This window comes from Staurois parvus, unplaced genomic scaffold (genome assembly GCF_062004578.1).
Source record: "Staurois parvus isolate SC_StPar_1 unplaced genomic scaffold, SC_StPar_1.0 ptg000155l, whole genome shotgun sequence".
Classification (NCBI taxonomy): domain Eukaryota; kingdom Metazoa; phylum Chordata; class Amphibia; order Anura; family Ranidae; genus Staurois; species Staurois parvus.
In genome coordinates, this window is record NW_028317951.1 from 9,057,796 (window position 1) to 9,077,963 (window position 20,168).

Sequence of the window (20,168 nt, forward strand, 5' to 3'; positions counted from 1 at the left end):
TTCGATAACCTTTTTCTATTGATGCATTTGAAAATAAACATTGTTTTACTTGTAGCAACGTGTGTCTCATAATCTATTTTAGCTTCCCGAGTGCTCCTCTGCATTTCTAGTTGTATTCTAGTTGTATTCTCATCTTGGATTAAGTACTGGCACTTTTCAAAACAGCATCAACTGAACATCTTGTCTGTCCCCTCACAGGTAATCCATGCTGCTCTCAAAATCCACCTTGAATTGAAACAGACTCTCTGCTATCAATTTCTTTATAGTAAACTATCCTGCTCTCAACATTCAACATCCACTGAAACAGACTCATTATTATCAATTGTTTTCTGCTAATTTATTCTGCTCTTAAATATCTCTATCCCAGTCAATATTATTGTAGTGTTCACTTGTTCTCTCTCATTGTCTTACCTAAATTATGAGCTGATTGTAATCTTTACAACCCTGCCCTCTTACTCTTTTGTATTCTGACTTTAGTGTGAGAATCTTGCTCTGCTAGCCAATTGTTTTTTATGAACTCCTAAATGACAACCATCTCAGTACAAATTTAGACCACCTTTATGGGGCAAGCGTAGCCTGGGCTAGGCGCTGACAATCATCTGAGATTAAATATTGGCACACTTGTGCTAAGGAACAGAGAAACACCACAACATGCTACTTTGCAAAACACTAAATAGACTGCAAGTGACCCTGTTTCCTCATTCAGCTCTTCAATCTCATACCAAGTTTGCTTTTTCATTACTCCACTCTGTAACATGCACTGTCTAACTCTCATTTTCACAGTTGTGTCCTCTTTCATTCCTCTTCTGCAAAAACACAGTTTATAATTATCATCCCCATTTCTGTCATCTCCTCATTACTACACTCATCAATCTCAGCTAATTCTGAACCCACAAACTCTGAAACTAAATCCTCTAAGGCACTAGGGAATGGCCCTTCATATAAATCAAACTCCCATATTGCCTCCTTCACCCTTTGGTTTTTCTTAACCTCTGTAGATATATCCCCTAATCCTGGCCCTGCATCATTTAACTTTGACCTACACACCTGTAATTACCCCATCCCCTGGCAGCAGCCACAATTCACAAAATCTAGTTTCTATTTCTCTTCTTCCCAGAACCAGCCTAACCTTCTAATATGCCCTTTGAAATACATGCCCCGTCTAACAAATCCACTTTTGTCCATGACTTTTTGTCACAAATTATTTTAACCTAGTTTCTGTTACTGAAACCTGACTTTACCAATTTGACTCTCCTGCTGTCCTCTCCCATGGTGGTCTCCTCTGGACTTTTCCAGCATGGAAGGGAGGTGGAGTTGGAATCCTTTTATCCCCAAAAAACACCTTTCAGGTTCTTCACTCACCTCCCTCTCCTCATTTTAAGCCCACTGTGTTTGTCTATTTTCTTTAGTTTCTTTGACGATCACTGTGATCTATTGTGTTCCTGGCCTGGTGGCACGCTTCCTTGAATTCTCTGCCTGGCTACCCTACTTTCTTGTTTCTGAAATTCCCACAATCATTCTCATTGACTTCAACATCCCTGTTAACGTTAACATTCCAGCTACTTCTAAACCTCTCCACCTAACTTCCTCTTTTGACCTAACAATGTGGAAACACGGCTTCACCTTGTATTCTACTTTTGCATTGCTTGCAACATTTCCAACAATCATTTTCCCCTCTCTGATCACTACCTTATTAGCTTCATTCTCTGTCTTCCATCTCCTTTCCCTCAACCACTATACAGTTACTCGTGGAAACCTTTGACACTTTAACCCTTTTTTTCTGCAACAGACAACATCTATGACAAAATTCACTTCTGTCCTGCTCCAACTTAGCCACTTCTATCTAAAGCTCACCCTCATCCTCTATGGACACACCTGCCCCTTTCACTACACACAGAATCAGGTCACATCTGCTACAACCTTGGCAAACAGATGACACCAAAATTCTCAAAAAACAGTCGCTTCCTTGAGCATATGTGGTGTAAAACTAAGTCCCAGCAAGATCACTCATAAATCTTCCCTCCAAACTTACAATTCCTGTCTCTACACTGCCAAACAAACCTATTTTATTGCTGTCATTAACACACTCTCATGGATCCCTGTGAACTCTTTTCAACCTTTAACTTTCTACTTCATCCTTCACTTCCTCCACTCACTGCACACTCACTACTTCCCTCTTTTAAACCTGCTACCTAAGAGGTAATTGCTAAACTTTTTTTCTAATGCCCACCTAACCATCTGCCCTTGGACCCTGTTCTCTTGCAATTACAATGTTCACCCTTTTGCTCTATCCTATACTCACTAACTCACATCTTCAATCTTTCCCTCTATACTGACATCTTCCCCAACCTTGCAAAACAGGCACTGGTCACCTCTATACTTATAAAGCCCACACTGGAACCCACCAGTCTTAGCAACCAAAGACCCATCTCCTTGCTCTGTTTTACCTCCAAACTCATAGAATGCTTAGTCTACAACTGCCTAAACTATCAACTCAGTGTGCACCTGTGACCTTCTTGACCCCCTTCATTTTGAATTTAGCCCTCAACACTCCAAAGAAACTGTTCTCCTAAATCTCCCTATTGACTGCTAAAATCCAATGGTCACTATTCTGTACTCTTACTCTTGACCTCTCTGCTACCTTTGATACAGCTGACTATCCCCTCCTCCTTAGAAATCTCCACTCCCTTTGTATCTGTGACTCTAGTCTTCATTGGTTATCCTCTCTTACCCATCTCACTGCACCTTCAGTGTAACTTACAACTCTACCGCCTCTTCTCCTCTTCCTCTGTCCATTAGAGTCCCTCAAAGTTTTGTCCTTGGACCTCCTTTACTCTATACCTTCTCCCTGGATCAGCTAATAGCCTTGCATGGCTTCCAATACCATTTCTACGCTGATAACAGCCAAATCTATCTTTCTACCCCTCAGCTCACCCCATCAGTCTCCTCATATGTCACTAATTTACTGATAGACACATCAGTATGGATGTCACACCACTTATTCAAACTCAATATATCCAAAACTGTGCTCATAATATTTAATTCCCATCTCCCCCCCGACTTTGGTGTCGACATCAATGGCACAACTTTTGGTTCATTCCAACATGCCATGGTGTTAAGGGTAATCCTAGACTCTCCTTTCAGCCTCACATCCAATTACTGTCCAAATCTTGCAGCCTCAGCCTCCAAAATTTGCCTCTTCCTAACAGCTGACACAGCAAAGCTTCTAATTTGCTTCCTGGTTATCTCTCGGCTATTGCTATCCCCTCCTCATTGGCCTACCTTTACATAGGATACCCCACCTTCAGCACATTATGAGTGCTACTGCCAGACTCATGCACCCTACCAACCATTCAGTGTCTGCTACCCCTCTCTGCCAATCCCTTCAATGGCTTCTGCTCACCCAACAAATAAAATTCAAAATACTACTAACCACCTACAAAGCCACTCCCCCCCCCCCCCAGCTACATCACTAACACAAGTCTGCCCTCAGCTACATCACTAACCCTGTCTCAAAATACCAAACTATTCTCTTCACTCCTCCCAAGACTTCCTGTTCTCTAGCTCCCTCATCAGCTCCTCCCATGCTCACTTCAATGACTTCTCCAGAGACTCTCCCATCCCCTGGAAATCTGTACCCTAATCTGACCAAATATCTCCTATTCCACCTTTAGAAGATCCATGAAAACCCATCTCTTTAGAGAGGTCTCTAACTGTACCATCTGCTTAAATTTTGTAAAATGCTGTGCAAACTGTTGGTGCTATAAAAATCCTGTAAAATATTAATAATAAATCTGGAATGCTGAGTGTGTTACTTCTACCATTGGGAGTACGATTCTTGGCCCTGAGATTCTTCTCGATTTCTTCTGCAGAGGATTCCCAATCCTCAACAGCATTCAACTCTTCCTCACCTTGACGATGTTCCTCCTAACCCTCATCATCCCTCAAAAGGAGGGGGGATAAGAGCACCCATGCTAGAGTCCAAAGTGTTCCAAACCAGTGAGAACATCTGAGAGTTGATCCCACAAACCAGAAATAGCTGTAGAAAATTCCTCCCTGTATACAAGGAATTAGAGAATTGCGTCCCAATTAAGATATTAGAGAAGGGATTCAGAGCTAATGTTTTTTTTTGGGGGGGGGGGGGGCACTACAAGGCGAGCTGTGCAGGGGTCCTCCCTACCTGATAGAGGGATTTTTGAGTGGCCACTCAACTGAGAGGAGTGTCAGCGCAAGACATAATACTTACGTAAGTGGCAAGTCACCCCCCGACAATGTCTCAGTATTTGCTGGGCCCTGGCACTGATGCACTGTAAGCTGTTGTGCTATGCAGGGTCTGTGGCTGCATGCAGCTGAATTTCTGGAATTGTTCTGTGTTGTAAGAGTCAGAGTCTGCAATGACACATGCCCAAGGAACTGACAGAGATGCATGCAATGACATTTCTATGCTAGTCCTCTGTTATTTGAAAACCGCAACTGCAGTGCATTGCTCTGACTGTAAAAAGCAACCTACACAGCCCCAATGCAAAAAGAATACTACAGCAAAAACACTGCCACAATAGCTCTGATAAAGAATGGGTTAAAAGTTGAGAGAAATGTTATTAAAGAAAAAAAAACAACAAAAAAAACACAAAACATAGGGTAAATCTATTTGATCAGCCATCTTCATTACTTCACTTATTAAATAAATACCTACCTTCCAGGTGCAACCACGCGTTTCACAAGATTGTTGACTGGCATTTTCTTCAGGATGGCAGTTAATTCTCGCATTATCATTAAAATCTAGAGTATATGACTCTCCAAATGTCAAATTAAGTCCAGTGATATGACCAATCTGCAGAACACCCACAGACATTTTGTTATTTTCATCTCAAATTATTCTTCATTAACATAACGCAAAAATGCTACTAAAATCTATTAGCATAACAAAGGGAAAAATTAAGTAAACTACATAAATGTATGTATTCTATTTGGAGGTCTCAGATAGGTTTGAGGAATTAAAACCTTAACTCCACAGCTTCATTCAAAGTTAAACTTGTAAATTGTTATGACCAACAGAATTCTGTACAGTCTTGTGATTCAGGCACCCCTTCAAGGGAGCAAATCTGGGACAAATTTCTGTTATGCAAAATAATCCTGTCCAGGACCTCTTCCAGACTGACTGAAAAATGAGGGAAGAAGCTTCAATCTGGAGAGGGCAGTGCTGTCCTCTCCCGACAGCTCTGATCTAATGCATGCTTTAAGTGCTCCTTCCCACTGCTGTACAGCTATTACAGAAGGCTTTGACCAAGAAATATTCAAGGATTTTACTGTATATAAAAATATTTTTTTTTCATGAATACATAACCAGTTTAAAACCTAAATGAAGTCAAAGAAATAGACATGCAGACAGATAGACTTTGTATACACAGACATTTCCCATATCAAGAGAGGACCCCATATAAATTAAGGGTGATTGTCTGCACTGGTGTGGCAAGGAGAAAGGTGATTTTGCCTGGAGGCTCTGAAGATGAGATGGGGTAAGCATGTTCCAAGAGAGTAGACCAAATATTAAACTGTAATTTACCTGGCATAAAGTCATGTCCAAGTAAACATAGTTTGCAATACAGGACAGTAAATACAAAAAAAATTCTTAGGAGTTTAATTGGGTATTAAATTACATAGTTTTATATGCTTGGATTTCAGCTTTATAGTTGTTGTAAATCTCTGAAATGAAAAATGAACAAAGCATATCCTTCTATATTGTGTACTTGCTTTGATCCAAAGCATGTCTGCTCTGCTATCTGCATGAGTCATTTCTAACAGCTAACACCAAGAAGACCCGGGAGACGACCTCTGCTCCCTCCAGCACTGATCGCCTCAACTGTGCATGTTTCCCTATCAAACTGTAGAGGGAGGTGTGTCCATTCAATCCACTCAGGTGTCAGATTATACTCAGCTCCCTGCTCTGTGCTGTGTAGAGTGTGATATCAGATCCCCACCCCCTACCTTCTTGAATGCTGTGTAAAATGTGTGCGTTAGGAGACTGTAGAGGTACAACTTATTTGGATAATTTTTTTTATCTCTGTGCATTAGATGAGGCTAGTTACTTCAGTGAATATACAGTCACTGGCCACTTTATTAGGTACACCGTGCTGCTTGGTGTGGTCTTCTGCTGCTGTAGCCCATCTGCTTTAAGGTTCTATGTATTGTGTGTTCAGAGATGGTATTTGTATACCTTGGTTGTAACGAGTGGTTATTTGTTACTGTTGCCTTTCTATTACCTCAAACCAGTCTGCCCATTCTCCTCTGACCTCTGACATCAACAAGGCATTTTCATCCACACAACTGCCACTCACAAAATATTTTCTCTTTTTCAGACCATTCCCCTTAAACACTAGAGATGGTTGTGTGGGAAAATCCAATAGATCAGCAGTTTTTGAAATACTCAGACAAGCCCGTCTGGCGCCAACAACCATGGCACATTCAAAGTCACTTAATTCCCCTTTCTTCCCCATTCTGATGCTCAGTTTGAGCTTCAGCAAATGGTCTGCCATGTGATTGGCTGATTAGCAATTTGTGTTACCAAGTTGCTGCCATGTGATTGGCTGATTAGCAATTTGTGTTACCAAGCAATTGAACAGGTGTATCTATTAAAGTCGCCAATGAGTGTATGTAAGAATTTACAACCACTTTAAAGCGATTGTAAACCCTTACATACCCAGTGAAGTCACTAGCCTCAAGCAATACACAGAGAAAAAAAACAAATCCTCCTGTTTATCTGTAGTCTTCTCTTTACTACAGAAAGCAGGGGGCAAAGATCTGAAGTTAAACTCTGCCACTTTCAGTGAGAAGAGCTCTGAGAGCAGATGGAGGAAAGGGACATACAGCACACAGGAACAAAGCTGAGGCTGTCAATCACAGCATGTGTGCTAGAGCTCCCTCCCCTGTTACCTTATTTCTACTGGTGTCAGAAAAACTTATTAGAAGTGACTCATACAGACAGCAGGGGAAGGAGGCAGCCGAGAGAAATGACAGTGCTCTGGACTGAGACAAGTACACACTATAGTGAGATATGTTTTGTTCATATTTCATGTCGGAGGTTTACAACCACTTTAATGATACTCTGACTTTTAGTTCCGATACCATTGGGGGTTACAAGGCTCACTTGATCCAATCCTGATCATAACATCTGATTTAACTTTCTGTTTCCTTTAAACTTGTTTGCTAAAACCTACACCTGAGGCCAACAAGAAAATCAACTAAAAAGGTAAACTAGGATTATACTTTTTGGAAGTAACAGCAGATACATCTTAATAGAATGCTAATCCTTACACCCTAATATTTATAGCAATACATTAGCCACCATCTCTCTGAATATTAGAAGGCTCATACATGTTTTTTGTGAAGTGAATTGCAAATTTGATGAAAATACTTATAACATTTTACAGATATAACATTTCAAATGCAGAACTTTACTTGTCATTTACAAACACTTTGTTTACAAGAAATGTATGCATTGCCTGCTTTGTCATGCGACACAGAGACATATATTCCTAGCATCCAATAAATATATTAGGTTAGAAAAGTAAACATTGAAAATATATACTCACAGATTAAAAAAACATATATGTAGTACTGCCTAGAATTCATAATTTCTACTGTAATCTGCAGTACATGTTATATTTACCTTCTTGGCACTATCATAGGAAATCACATGGTTAGATGTTTGCAGAACACCGTTCTTTCTCACAACAAGTCTCTCTATTTCTTTTGGCAATCCCAATATTTTAATTTCATCAAATTTAAGATTATTTGGATCGGTATAATTTTTATGGGCTACTGTTAGTGCTATTGAATTCTATAATAAAGAAAAAACAAAGCAGACAAACCATACATAAATATATGCACAAAAACAAAAACGTCTAAAAAAAATACTGTTTGGTTTTCATTTTCACAATAATGTAATGACTGCAGACAGAAAATTCAATAGCTTTATCTGATTTTATAGCTTTTACATTTGAAAAAAATGGATTTTTGGTTTACCTGTAAAATTATTCCTTTGTAGTACATCACATGACACAATGGTGCTCATACTACTTGGGAAAGAAAGAAAGAAAGAAAGAAAGAAAGAAAGAAAGAAAGAAAGAAAGAAAGAAAGACGCCCATAGAGGCCAAGTAGAGTGCTGAACACAGTATCATTCTCAATAGGACACCCAAATACTTCTATAATATAGAATAAGCTGACTATTGTCCCACAGGTAACAGTAAATGCAAAATCCTTAGCAAAAAAATAAAAAAAGAACATGTAATGTTTATAGAGCTAGACCACGTTGCATCAAAACTTGCATAGTACATTATGAAGGATGTATGTATGTTTTCTAAACAGGGTAAATGTGTTCATTCTGGATATCCATACATTTCCAACTGGCAGAAAAGTATGTATCCATTGTAAAGCAACCAGTTTTTGTGCAATAAAGAGTGATCTTATGACCATAAAGTTAAGTTAGTGTCCAATTTAGTGGATTCAACATAACTTAGGATACATAAAATGTGATTGGGGCTAGGGTAGTACTGTATAATAATTTAAGGTTGAGATAATCCCAACTCCAGTAGCATCCAAGCTTGGGGCATCTCCACAAAAAAATTAATATGATTACCGTGTGAGTGGTTGCATCTGGAACAGTGTGAGTTCTCCCTGAGACCTATTCTATACAGAAAATCTTGTGTGCTATACTCTATGCAAAATAAAAAGCTGTGTCACTCCAAGTGTTGGAGACAGCAAAACCATCTGGCCAGTCTGCAATACTTCATCCCAAAGATCACAAGAAAGGGATCCAGATGCTCTTTCCATGTATAATTATGGAAGAGGAAATTTAAGGAAACATTTTACCAACTGTGTGTATGATGTTCAGATAAGCCCCTTAGTATATTCAGCCTGAGTAAGTGCATTATAGACTGCATATCCAACCACACAAGTACAACATCAGAGTAGTGGCCAGCACTAGAGAAAAGGTGCACTAAGAGTGCAGAAGAGAAGATCGACAAACAGCCCCCTGCCCGGAGAAAGTGGGGGAGTTTCATAGACTGACAAATCTGGTATGTTCCATTCAGCTTAAAAGAAGTAGTCCTCTGCTGTAGCAGCTATGGAACATGTTCCCAAGGAGCAAGAGATGGGATATTTCCACAGAGACAATTAAATTAAAAGATCAATAAACAGCAATATAACAGAGACGTTAAATGTAGGAGCCACAAGGAGTATAATTGGGAACAGTGTTTCACCTAAGAATGAACCAACCGTAGTAGCCTAGGCAGAGATTACTTGTTGCAATGTCTGTTCAACTAGTTGGTGACAGCCCATGGTGTTTAAAAGATGTGAGTGTCATAATTTTGCAACTCCCCACAATTTTGCTGGGTGAAGCATGGAGTATTGGGGATGCAGATGCAGTAGTCATTTTTAAACTTCCTGATATTTAGCGTGCTGCTTCTGCACCTCTGTTGAGAAATCCAGAAAATCATAATTTTTGTTCCATAGAAGGAAACATCTTTTAATTCCCTGGATTTATGAAGAATATTCTCTTTGTCTTGGTAGTTGAGGAGTCAAATAAGGAATAGTCATGGAGGAGGCAGTTGCTGGGTGGGAACACAGTGGGCCCTCTTGACCACAAATAAGAGTGAAAGATGTTCCCTCCTAATTATGTCCAACAGCTATTGTTCTGTTCTAGCCAGAGAGATTAGAACCTTCCGCATGCTCTGGAAGGCCCACTAATCTGATGTTTTTCAGCACAGGCAGTTTTCAAAAGCCTCTGATTTTTGTATGTCAGCATAAATTCTGCACATCGATACTTTCAGATCTGTATGGACAGGTTGCACTGTGTCCTCCAACTCACTCACACAGTCCTCTAGCGTTGATGTGTACTCCAGTACCTTTTGTAAATCATATCTGAGAAGAGGCAGATCCTCCCTGACACCTTGTACTTGACCAGTCAAAACATGCAGTAAAACATGATGCTGTTGCACAGCTGTAAAGACATCAGAGAGGGTGGTCTCAGAGATATTCCCCTTCTCTCTAGTTGGCTTTGGGATAGAAGTGGCAGTACTCACAGCTGTGGCAGTGGCCATTTCCAATTCCTCCTGATTAGGCTGAGAGCTGCAGATGGTGCCGTTGTGTCAGACAGTGGTTCTGGTGCAGAAGAAGCACAAGGGAGCTGGGAAGCCTCGATTCCCCTGTCAGAACTGGAAAGCAAGGTGAAATTGTCTAGATTGGCTGCCATGGTCTCTCTCATTTTCCAGGTAGTGTGGCAATAATTTAGGGTGTGTATGTTGAGGGTGCCATCTTGCTCTTTCTGTTCCAAAATGCTGGAGCCCTCTTTTCACATGGTCATGGTGCTAGAAAACACTATTGGTGCAATAAAAGGAAGAGGGTGACTGTAGAAGGCTGGTTAGTCAAATGTAGTCTGAGTACCGATGTGGCAGGGTTGTTATTATCTCACATGCACAGTGCTCGATAGCTAGGTCTGTGCTACTGTATGCATGCAGTAGACACCTTCTAGTATATTAGTATTGTAATGTGTTTATTGCAATAACATTTATATGGAGGCCTGGTTGCATGTCATATTATAAACTACTAAGGACTAAAGCACAGAGTAGATAGGCTGACTCTGAGGTTCAGTGCCGCACCATAGTTCCTGTGTGTGAGAAGCTGCATTCCAGGCCGGTTGAAGGATCTCCTCATCACCACAGATTTTGTCTTCAGGTCTCCAAACACTGTTGGATTGGCAGATCCAAGGACTGATTCTTGTCCCACACTGACAGGACATGAACTTCAGGGCTCTGGAGTGGAACCGGGCATAGTGGGCCACATCAGTGGCAACTACCATATTCTTTATTGTCTTCTAGTACCTAAGTACTCCAAACATTTTGTCAGAACCAAGGATAACTTCTGAATGTTCAGCACCCTGCCATGACCTCTGATGCTTGCTGTACATTCGGGCATCAGTTTCTGAGCCAATTACTTCCTGATATTCAGGGTTCCCAGGTACCCCACAATGTGGATACCCAGGGACTCAACAACCCCCAAACTGAAGCAAAAAACCTGGGTAAAAAGCCAGGGGGTCATGGTAGGTCTAAAGGCTACAAACTGGTATTGCATTCCTCCACTGTGAAACTGTAAGGTCATTAAATCTGGATGTGTAGGTAGGCATCCTTGATAATTACTGATGACAGGAAGTCCACCTGATGAAGCGAGGCACTGATTGGGTAGACATTATCCTGAATTTTAGGACCTTCAGGAAATTGTTGATGCCCTTAAGGTCCAAAATAAACCACATTTCTCTGTTTGACTGTTTAGGAATAAAAGAGGTGAGACCTCTCTTCTACCAGCACAGGTATGGTGACCCCAGGACTGTAGTTTTTCCAGGGCTGAAAAGAAATCCACTCTTTTTTGGTGGAACCAAAGATACTTTTGGCTGCATAAAGCATGGAGGTGGAAAGCAGCAAATCTCCAACCTGTAGTCTCTAGACACCACACTGCAGAGCCAGTCGTCTGTGACATCCTAAGTTCATGCATCCCCTCACCTGCGTGAGTGGGGCACACATTCACTCTAAGGAGGATTTGCCCACCTAACCAAAAGGCTTGTGGGTCCAGTTCTTCTAGCAAGAGTTGGACATAGGATCCTGCTTACAGCCTCAGCCTGGTTGCTTATAAAAAATAACTCTTCATAGATTCTGAAGACATCATTGGTTTCTGACCTGTCACCTTCCCCTTTTCTTTAGGGATAAGAGTGTCCTTTTACAGATGGATATGTTCTTAATGAAGGCAAGTGGACAGACATGGTGTGCATGCACATGAACTTTAAAGGCATCTCAGTCTTAGTCCGTAGGGTTCAGTATTGAGTTGGCCCACCCTTTGCAGCTATAACAGCTTCAACTCTTCTGGGAAGGCTGTCCATAAGGTTTAGGAGTGTGTCTATGAGAATATTTGACCATTCTTCCAGAAGCACATTTGTGAGGTCAGACACTGATGTCAGACGAGAAGGCCTGGCTCGCAGTCTTCGCTCTAATTAATCCGAAAAGTGTTCTTTCAGGTTGAGGTCAGGACTCTGTGCAAGTCCAGTCGAGTTCCTCCACTCCAAACTCGCTTATCCATGTCTTTATGGACATTGCTTTGTGTACTGGTGTGCAGTCATGTTGGAACAGGAAGGGGCCATCCCCAAACTGTTCCCACAAAGTTGGGAGCATGAAATTGTCCAAAATGTCTTGGTATACTGACACCTTAAGATTTCCCTTCACTGGAACTCAGGGGCTAAGCCCAACCCCCAAAAAACAACCACACACCATAATCCCCCCTCCACCAAACTACACAAAGCACTTAACACCCAGTTGTTAAGTGCTGCTCTACGTTCCTCCGCTTTGGGTTTGAATATGTATCAACATGGTTGTTGTTGTTTCACCTTAATTGATCACCTGTAAACCTTTGTTTTTTATTGCATGCTTTTAATCTTATTTGTAATGAAAATTTATTTTTATACAATTTATGTTGTTTTTCCTGCACATTCTGCTGCACTAAAAGTCCCCATTTACAGAGGGTTTATTAACATTACCATTTAACATTGGGATGATTGCCGCCTTAGATTTCCCTTATTCATTATATATATAGAAACGGCTGAAGAAAATTATTCTCTTGATACAAGGATTGTACTCACAAGACAGTGGAACTACCAGATAAGGGCAAAGATTCAGAACTAATCTTATTGTAGTGGAGTCATTGCAGGGTTAACTGTGCAAGGGCTCCTCCCTGCCTGATAGAGGCCATGGCTGGCCTGCAGTGATGGGACCCCAGCTGAGAAGCAGTCAACCCCTGGTCAGGTGCCCCCAATATTTGCTGCTCCCCAGGTGCAGCTGTTGTATCCCATAAAATTGCTGGTTGTTTGGAGATGCATCAGTCAGATGTGCTTCTTCCCTAAGGAACCAGTAAAATGGCACAACAAAAAATGTGTATGGCACACCCCTTTAGAACACCACTACTGTGGCAAAGCCCTCCACTCTAATACAGCACTCATAAACAGCACAAATGCACAGGAATACAAAAAAAAATGCCACACGCTCCACAAAGCCCAGGAGCATTCACCAATCCAGTAACAGGACCAGCAGGCCAATCTTTATCCATCAAGTTGGGGGTGCCCCGCAAGGCTTTCAGGGACATTATTTCCCTCCAGAGAGATCACTGCCCAGGACCTGGAGAGCACCTTTGTCAGTGAGTTCACCTAATATGTGGTTCTCATGAGATTGCTGCCTGCAGGATCCAATGTTAACCAGCAGTGTTACAGAATTTCCCCACTATTCCATGCGGGGTCTGGGTACATGGGTACAGTCTCTCTTGGCCTACTGGCTGTAGTGACCAATCCTGATAAATCTCACTTCTGGTCATTTACAATATTATATCCCTTTCAAGTGTATCTATCAAAAAAATAAGACTTCTTGAAAGGGAAAATAAAGGTATCTGTTCCTGTTTTAATTTGAATTTAAACACTATTAATATCTCATATACTTACAGGTCATGCATGTTTTATTCTTAATTTAAACAATATTAATATCTCATATACTTACAGGTCTTGCATGGAATTCATACAAAACATAAATGCCATGTTCAATTGAGTCTAAAAAGACAAATATAGACATCTGGACTCAAAGTGTATATTGTAAACGACAATCTTAATCTAAACAAATAAAATGAGCACAAAGAAAATGGGATAAACACTGTGGCATGGACGCAGAGCTTATGATTTTTGCAAACACTTTGGATTAAATGCCAAAATGTGTGCATTAAGCTCATTGGACTATAGTCAGTGCATGTTCTTTTATTTACATTTGAAATATTTTACTACCAAAACAAAGAAAAACATTACATAATGCATGTCAGCAGCAATGGGCAATTATGCTTTAAGACTATGTGCCCTGTCTTTTCTACTTTGTTATTTTGGTGTTATTTGAATTAGGCTATACATGGGTGGTGCACATGTGTTTCCTAGGAAAAAACACAATTTCAATGTTTTCTAATATGTACAGTATATGATACTTTTCATTATAATCTCAAATACCAGATCAGATTGAAACTTACCAATGCTGTCACCATCATCCCAGAAAAGATTTCCATGTGCAGTCTCACTGTCATCCAGAGCAATCAGAATTTTCATTGGGTTCAAACGACTTAGAAAAAAAACACAGAGAAGGGTAAATTCAGAAAAGTAATGAAGTATAGAATAGCATAAACTAGCAATTAGAATAAAGTATACTGATAAAAAAGCAACCCAAATTTTTATCAATTACCCAATGACAAGCTGAAAAGTAATTTGCAAATGTTACTGTGGATATGTATGACCTTCATAGAACTAAAGAATAATACCAGGAGCACACAGCTGGAAATAATTCTTGTTAACATGCAAAAATGTGGACCCTCTGATTCCTTTTGTACCAAGTTGTATTGTAACTGTAATGTCTGCCTTCATTTTGTATAGTGCTGCGCAAACTGTTGGCGCTATATGAATCCTGTATTTATATTTAATAATAATAACAATAATAATAATGTATATTAGGCCACAACACTGCTTTAGCGTTGGATAGAGTAGGAAATCATCCATGTTAAGTTTTTATTAATGTCTATGTCCCCATTGAGGAGATTCAACCTGTCTATTTGTTCAAGTAACCTATGTCGCTGGGACTAAAAGTAGCAGAAAGTCCAAAATTTTTACCAAAATAACTAAAAAACAAAATTTTTCCCCTCACCCAGGGGTTTCTCTCTTCCCACTTGATCCAAAATTAAAAATAAAAATAGCTTTATATACATTTTAACTGAAGTCTGTCGACCGCCCTATAGCAGTTTTACTGCTCTGCACAGAATCAAGTATATATATACGTAATTCTGCATTTCCTGGAAGGGGGGTGTGCGTGGCATCCTACCCGCACTGTCACTGACTCCTGTAAATGTCAATCATCAGGTCCTGGCCAACGATTCATGGCCAGGACTCAGTGAAGCAACTGTCAGAAGAGAGATCTGTAAGTGTAAACACAGATCTATCTGCTGTCAGCGGGATGTGCTGGTGTTTATCTCTCTGCAAAGCAGGGAGTTAAAAACCAGCACATTCCCTAGATAAACATCATGAAGTACATAGTTAAATTACTCCCTAATACACACAATTAACCCTTTGATTGCCCCAGATGTTAAACCCTTCCTGCCCAGTGTCATTAGTACAGAGTCAATGCTTTTTATTAGCACTGATCACTGCAGTTGTATCACTGGAGAGGTCAGTTGCAGTTAGTTTCTGCCCATTGTCAGTTAGTGTCAGAATGCTTGCCATACTATCACAGTCCCGCTCTAAGTCACTGATCACCATCAATACTAGCATTAAAAAAAATAAATACAAATTCTAGTATAGTTTGTAGACGTTATAAAAGCTGGTTCACTCAGAATCGGGTGCAGCTGTGCATGGTAACTCCAAACCTCAGCTTGTCCAATTAAGCTTTAGCAATAAAACCTGTAAGCTGAAGAAGTGCACAAGATTCTGAGTGAACCAGCTTTAGTAAACCAACCCCTTTAATTTTTTAACTGGATATGTTTTAAAGCAAAAGTAAATTTTTTTTTCATTTTCAGTCTTTTTTCATTTATAGCACAAACAATAAAATACCCCAGTGATGATCAAATACCACCAAAAGAAAGCTCTATTTGTGTGAAAAAAATGATAGAAATTTCATTTGTGTGCAGTGTTGCATGACCATGCAATCGTCTGTTAAAGTAGCGCAGTGCCAAATAGCAAGAAATGGCCTTGTCATGAAGGGTGGATAAATCTGCCGGAGGGCAAGTGGTTAAGAAACACATCTGAGATCAGTTGAATCTATATTTCTATGTACAATGTAAATGAACATTAAACCTGACACATTCATCTTCTAAATTTAATCACAACAGATATTTACCTGTAATTTGTGTTTAATGCAGGAGCCTGTTGTGGTAAAATGTGTCCACCACGCACATGGAGGTTAATGTGATTAAGAGGGGCTTGCAGTGTTTTCCACTGATTACTCGACGTAACTTCTTCTCTAACACCCTTTAGACAAAAATAACACTTTTGATAAATGTTCAATTTAACTCTTTGCAAAACAGTGATAATTACATGAGTGAAGATACAGAATTTCTTTTATTCCATGACCTATAAGTAGTTTCCAAAAAGTAAAAAAAAAAGTAAAATGTGTATCATTTATTGTGTAATCAACAATACTTTAGAAAATATGAACGTTTAGAGGCCCATTCACACTAAAGAGTTGCAATTATGACCTGTAAAATGCACATTTTACCAGGCATTATTGTGTAATTTTAAAGCAGGCATGCCACAGTGTTTGTATATACAGTATTTACATCACAAGATATCTCTTGTAACTTTAGGAGGCACTATACTCAGCAATTACAGTCCTGATTAAGAATCTATCTCTTGTGTAACTGAAAGGCTGTCTATGGCTGTTTACTGAGCCTCTTTACAGAGAAACATGATCTCTACTGCATAAACAGGTCATTAAACAGCATACAAGTGACTTCCCAAAAGAGACACTCAATTGGAATAGGTATACAACCTATCTGAGGATAATAAAATATATAGTAAGCGCTCTCAACAGTTAAAGCAGCTGAACATTAAAGGAAAACGCATAAAAAGCCCAAAAATCATATATATACAAAATGCAGCGCTCTTAGAAGATGATCAGAAGTATTAATGAAACACAGTCCAATGAAAAAGTGCTCCTTGATTCCCAGTGCAAATGGTAGAAATACACACTAACCAGAAAGCGTATAAGAAATACGCATGTGAATATATATCCTGAAGACTCCCCTCTCCTCTCAGGTCTGGTCAAAGATAGCTGGGAAAGATGGAAATCCTACGCCCTCATGTGGTGAAAGAATGGTCCAGCAGGTCAGAGAAGTATCAATCTGGATAAGCCTCCCCCTTCACAGGAGCTGACACAGGGATCACTTAGGGCTGTAAGGATTGAAGAAGCTCCTTTTACATCCAATTTGTAGCCAGCTATCACCTGCTATTGCTGACAGGCAACATTTTCTTTCTTGCAGCAATAAGCAATGGGTCTCTGTTTATAGACTGGACTCTCCACAATTCTCACCTTCCTTTCACACTTCTTTTATTAGAAGAGGAAGAAAATCCTGCTGTGATCCAGGGTCATAGAAGGCCACAAAATTGGGCATCAAGGCCCCAAATTCACTTCTGCAGTATGAGGAGTGGCTGTCCTTACTTTTCAAGTCCAAAAGTGGCTGTAGATCTGCTCTGTTGTGACAGAGCAGATCTACAGCCACTTTTGGACTTGAAAAGTAAGGACAGCCACTCCTCATACTGAGGAAGTGAATTTGGGGCCTTGATGCCCAATTTTGTGGCCTTCTATGACCCTGGATCACAGCAGGATTTTCTTCCTCTTCTAATAAAAGAAGTGTGAAAGGAAGGTGAGAATTGTGGAGAGTCCAGTCTATAAACAGAGACCCATTGCTTATTGCTGCAAGAAATAAAATGTTGCCTGTCAGCAATAGCAGGTGATAGCTGGCTACAAATTGGAAGTAAAAGGAGCTTCTTCAATCCTTACAGCCCTAAGTGATCCCTGTGTCAGCTCCTGTGAAGGGGGAGGCTTATCAAGATTGATACTTCTCTGACCTGCTGGACCATTCTTTCACCACATGAGGGTGTAGGATTTCCATCTTTCCCAGCTATCTTTGACCAGACCTGAGAGGAGAGGGGAGTCTTCAGGATATATATTCACATGCGTATTTCTTATACGCTTTCTGGTTAGTGTGTATTTCTACCATTTGCACTGGGAATCAAGGAGCACTTTTTCATTGGACTGTGTTTCATTAATACTTCTCATCATCTTCTAAGAGCGCTGCATTTTGTATATATATATACAACCTATCTGAGCCTTATATACGAAATCATATCTGTTTCTATGCCTTTGAATCCATGCATATGTAGAACAGACCACTGGGCTTTATTGGTACAGTATCTATATCATTGCTGGTTGAACTTACCCTTTAAAGGGTTAGTTTATATTTAAATTGAGGTTACCATGATTTAAGTGTCCTCAGTAAATTTTCAAACTCTATTCAAATTTGAAAAAAGAGTTTCTTTTAAAATGTTATACCCATATGCTGTGCGAGGCCTAATGTTTACGAGCCCCCCTGTACTGCCAAAATGGCAGGACCCCCATATGTTCAGCATGTGCTCTCAGCAACATTAAATATGAGTGCTAGTTACCTCTGCCACAGCAGTAACTAAGCTCTGTGTTGTGTGACAGAGGGAGAGAGAGTACACAATGCATGCGTAGGTTTGGAATTGGTAGAGCACTCATTCCAGAGGTGTTAGGAGTTTTTCTGACAAGCTTGATATAGGCTGCATACATCTTACAGGTATGACATTTAAAACAAGCTCCTCTTTTCAAAGCTGAAATTATTTTTTAACCTACTGGAGATTCTTGATTGCATGGTAACTTTTGATGTCCATATTTACCATATTTCCAGATCTAGCTTTAAAAGAAGATCCCATTACTCTTCCTTTCATGAAAAAGAGAGGCCTCCTTTATACTATTTTTATTTCTAAAAGTATGATATGGTGTGCACTGTTAATATTTTACTCCTGCATTTGATTTGTTGAGTCACATACAAGGTTTCTTTTACAGGTGCAGCAAAAGGAACATTTGACAACCTGATTTAAACAACCTGATCATTCTCATAATATCCATTTTTTCCCATAATACTATGGAAACAGGTTTTTTTTCCAAATCTGGCAAAACCAGGTGTACATTTTCTGCTAAAGTATACACTTACCGTGTGATAATCATACCAGACTGTGTTTGGAAAATAGACATTTACAGCTCTTGCGTTCTAGGAGCAAAGATATAGATGAATGAAGCATCTACAATATTTGAAAATACCTTGATATTTAAAATACAGAGCATTGTGCCTTTGTAGAAAAAAAGTCAGGCAATATATCCTTTCCTATCATGTCTCTTACTAGTGTTAAACTGATATTTACAGCACACATTGCACTATGTATTTGTAGGGAAAAAAGCTTAAGGCAATAAATAATTATCTAAAATGAACTACAGTTCATTAGAAGAAAAACAATTAATGATAATCTAGCTACCTGCTTTGTGTTCTCTTTAGGTGAACTGTGTTCACAATGCAGTTTGTTAAATTATATAGTGTATATCAGCCCTGAAAAATAAAGTGCACAAGCTACTTTCTAGTAATGAAGTCGACTTGCAGAGTGGTGTTTCTGCCATCTAGAGGAGTGGAATGGCACTGCACAGAGTGAGCTGTGTGCAATAGTGAGCAGTGTTCAGCATATGGAGAAATGTGACAGCTGGGGTTGTGTTCAGAATGGCTGCAGGCTGAGGAGCCAGAGAAGGAAGGGGCAAGCAGGAGCTTTGAAGAGGCAGGTGGATAACCTGGAGTTTGAACCCAGCTTGGAGGTGCCAAATGAAGATATATGTACTGGGGGTCAATGTATCAGCCAGGACAGTGCACAAAGAAGGCTGAGTAGTCGTCTGGGTATTGTCTGCAGCAGAAGGTGGCGGTGTGAGGCAAGGTAGAGATACCAGAGACCTAAGAAGCTGGACTAAAAGTAAGGCTTAGAAGCCTTGAACCTAAACTCACACCACTCCCCAGTTTGTTTCTTGCAAATGTGCAATCCCCTGAAGGAAAGATGGAGGAGCTACACATTTTCATTACCCAGCAGAGAGCCATGGGAAAGTGCTGTGCCTTTATTTTCATGGAGATTTAGTTTCACAGTGGTATGCCTGATGAGGCTGTGACCCTGGAGGAGAGATTTTTGTTTAGGTCTGATAGGACACATACATACCTAGGGAAGAGGGGAGGGGGGCTGTGCATTTATGTTCATCACACATGGAGTCAGAATGTATTCAAGGTAGATTTGCAATGTACACCAGATGTGGAGCTCTTGTCGGTTAAATGCTGCCCTTTTTATCTCCCAAGAGTATTTGTGTCATTTATTTTTGCAGTATATATTCAGTCTGATTGTAAAGTTGCCATGCAGATGGTGTATGAGTCTGTGAGTGCTCAGATGACAAAAAAAACCCTGATGGAGTTTGTATAGTAGCAGGGGATTTTAACAAGGCAGATTTGAGGTCAG

At 40.1% G+C, this 20,168-nt stretch overlaps 1 protein-coding gene across 2 annotated transcripts in view; it reads right to left on the minus strand.

Moving 5' to 3' along the window:
• The window catches only part of SI (sucrase-isomaltase), a 302,245-nt gene that overhangs the window by 119,447 nt on the left and 162,630 nt on the right, over positions 1 to 20,168 (minus strand). For both annotated transcript variants that reach the window (XM_089675454.1, XM_089675455.1), the window contains exons 42-47: positions 18,842 to 18,898; positions 15,946 to 16,076; positions 14,096 to 14,184; positions 13,585 to 13,634; positions 7,667 to 7,837; positions 4,694 to 4,831 (exon numbers count right to left, since the gene is read on the minus strand). In XM_089675454.1, coding sequence (XP_089531580.1) covers positions 4,694 to 4,831; positions 7,667 to 7,837; positions 13,585 to 13,634; positions 14,096 to 14,184; positions 15,946 to 16,076; positions 18,842 to 18,898 — 636 coding nt within the window. The remainder of the gene's footprint in view (positions 1 to 4,693; positions 4,832 to 7,666; positions 7,838 to 13,584; positions 13,635 to 14,095; positions 14,185 to 15,945; positions 16,077 to 18,841; positions 18,899 to 20,168) is intronic.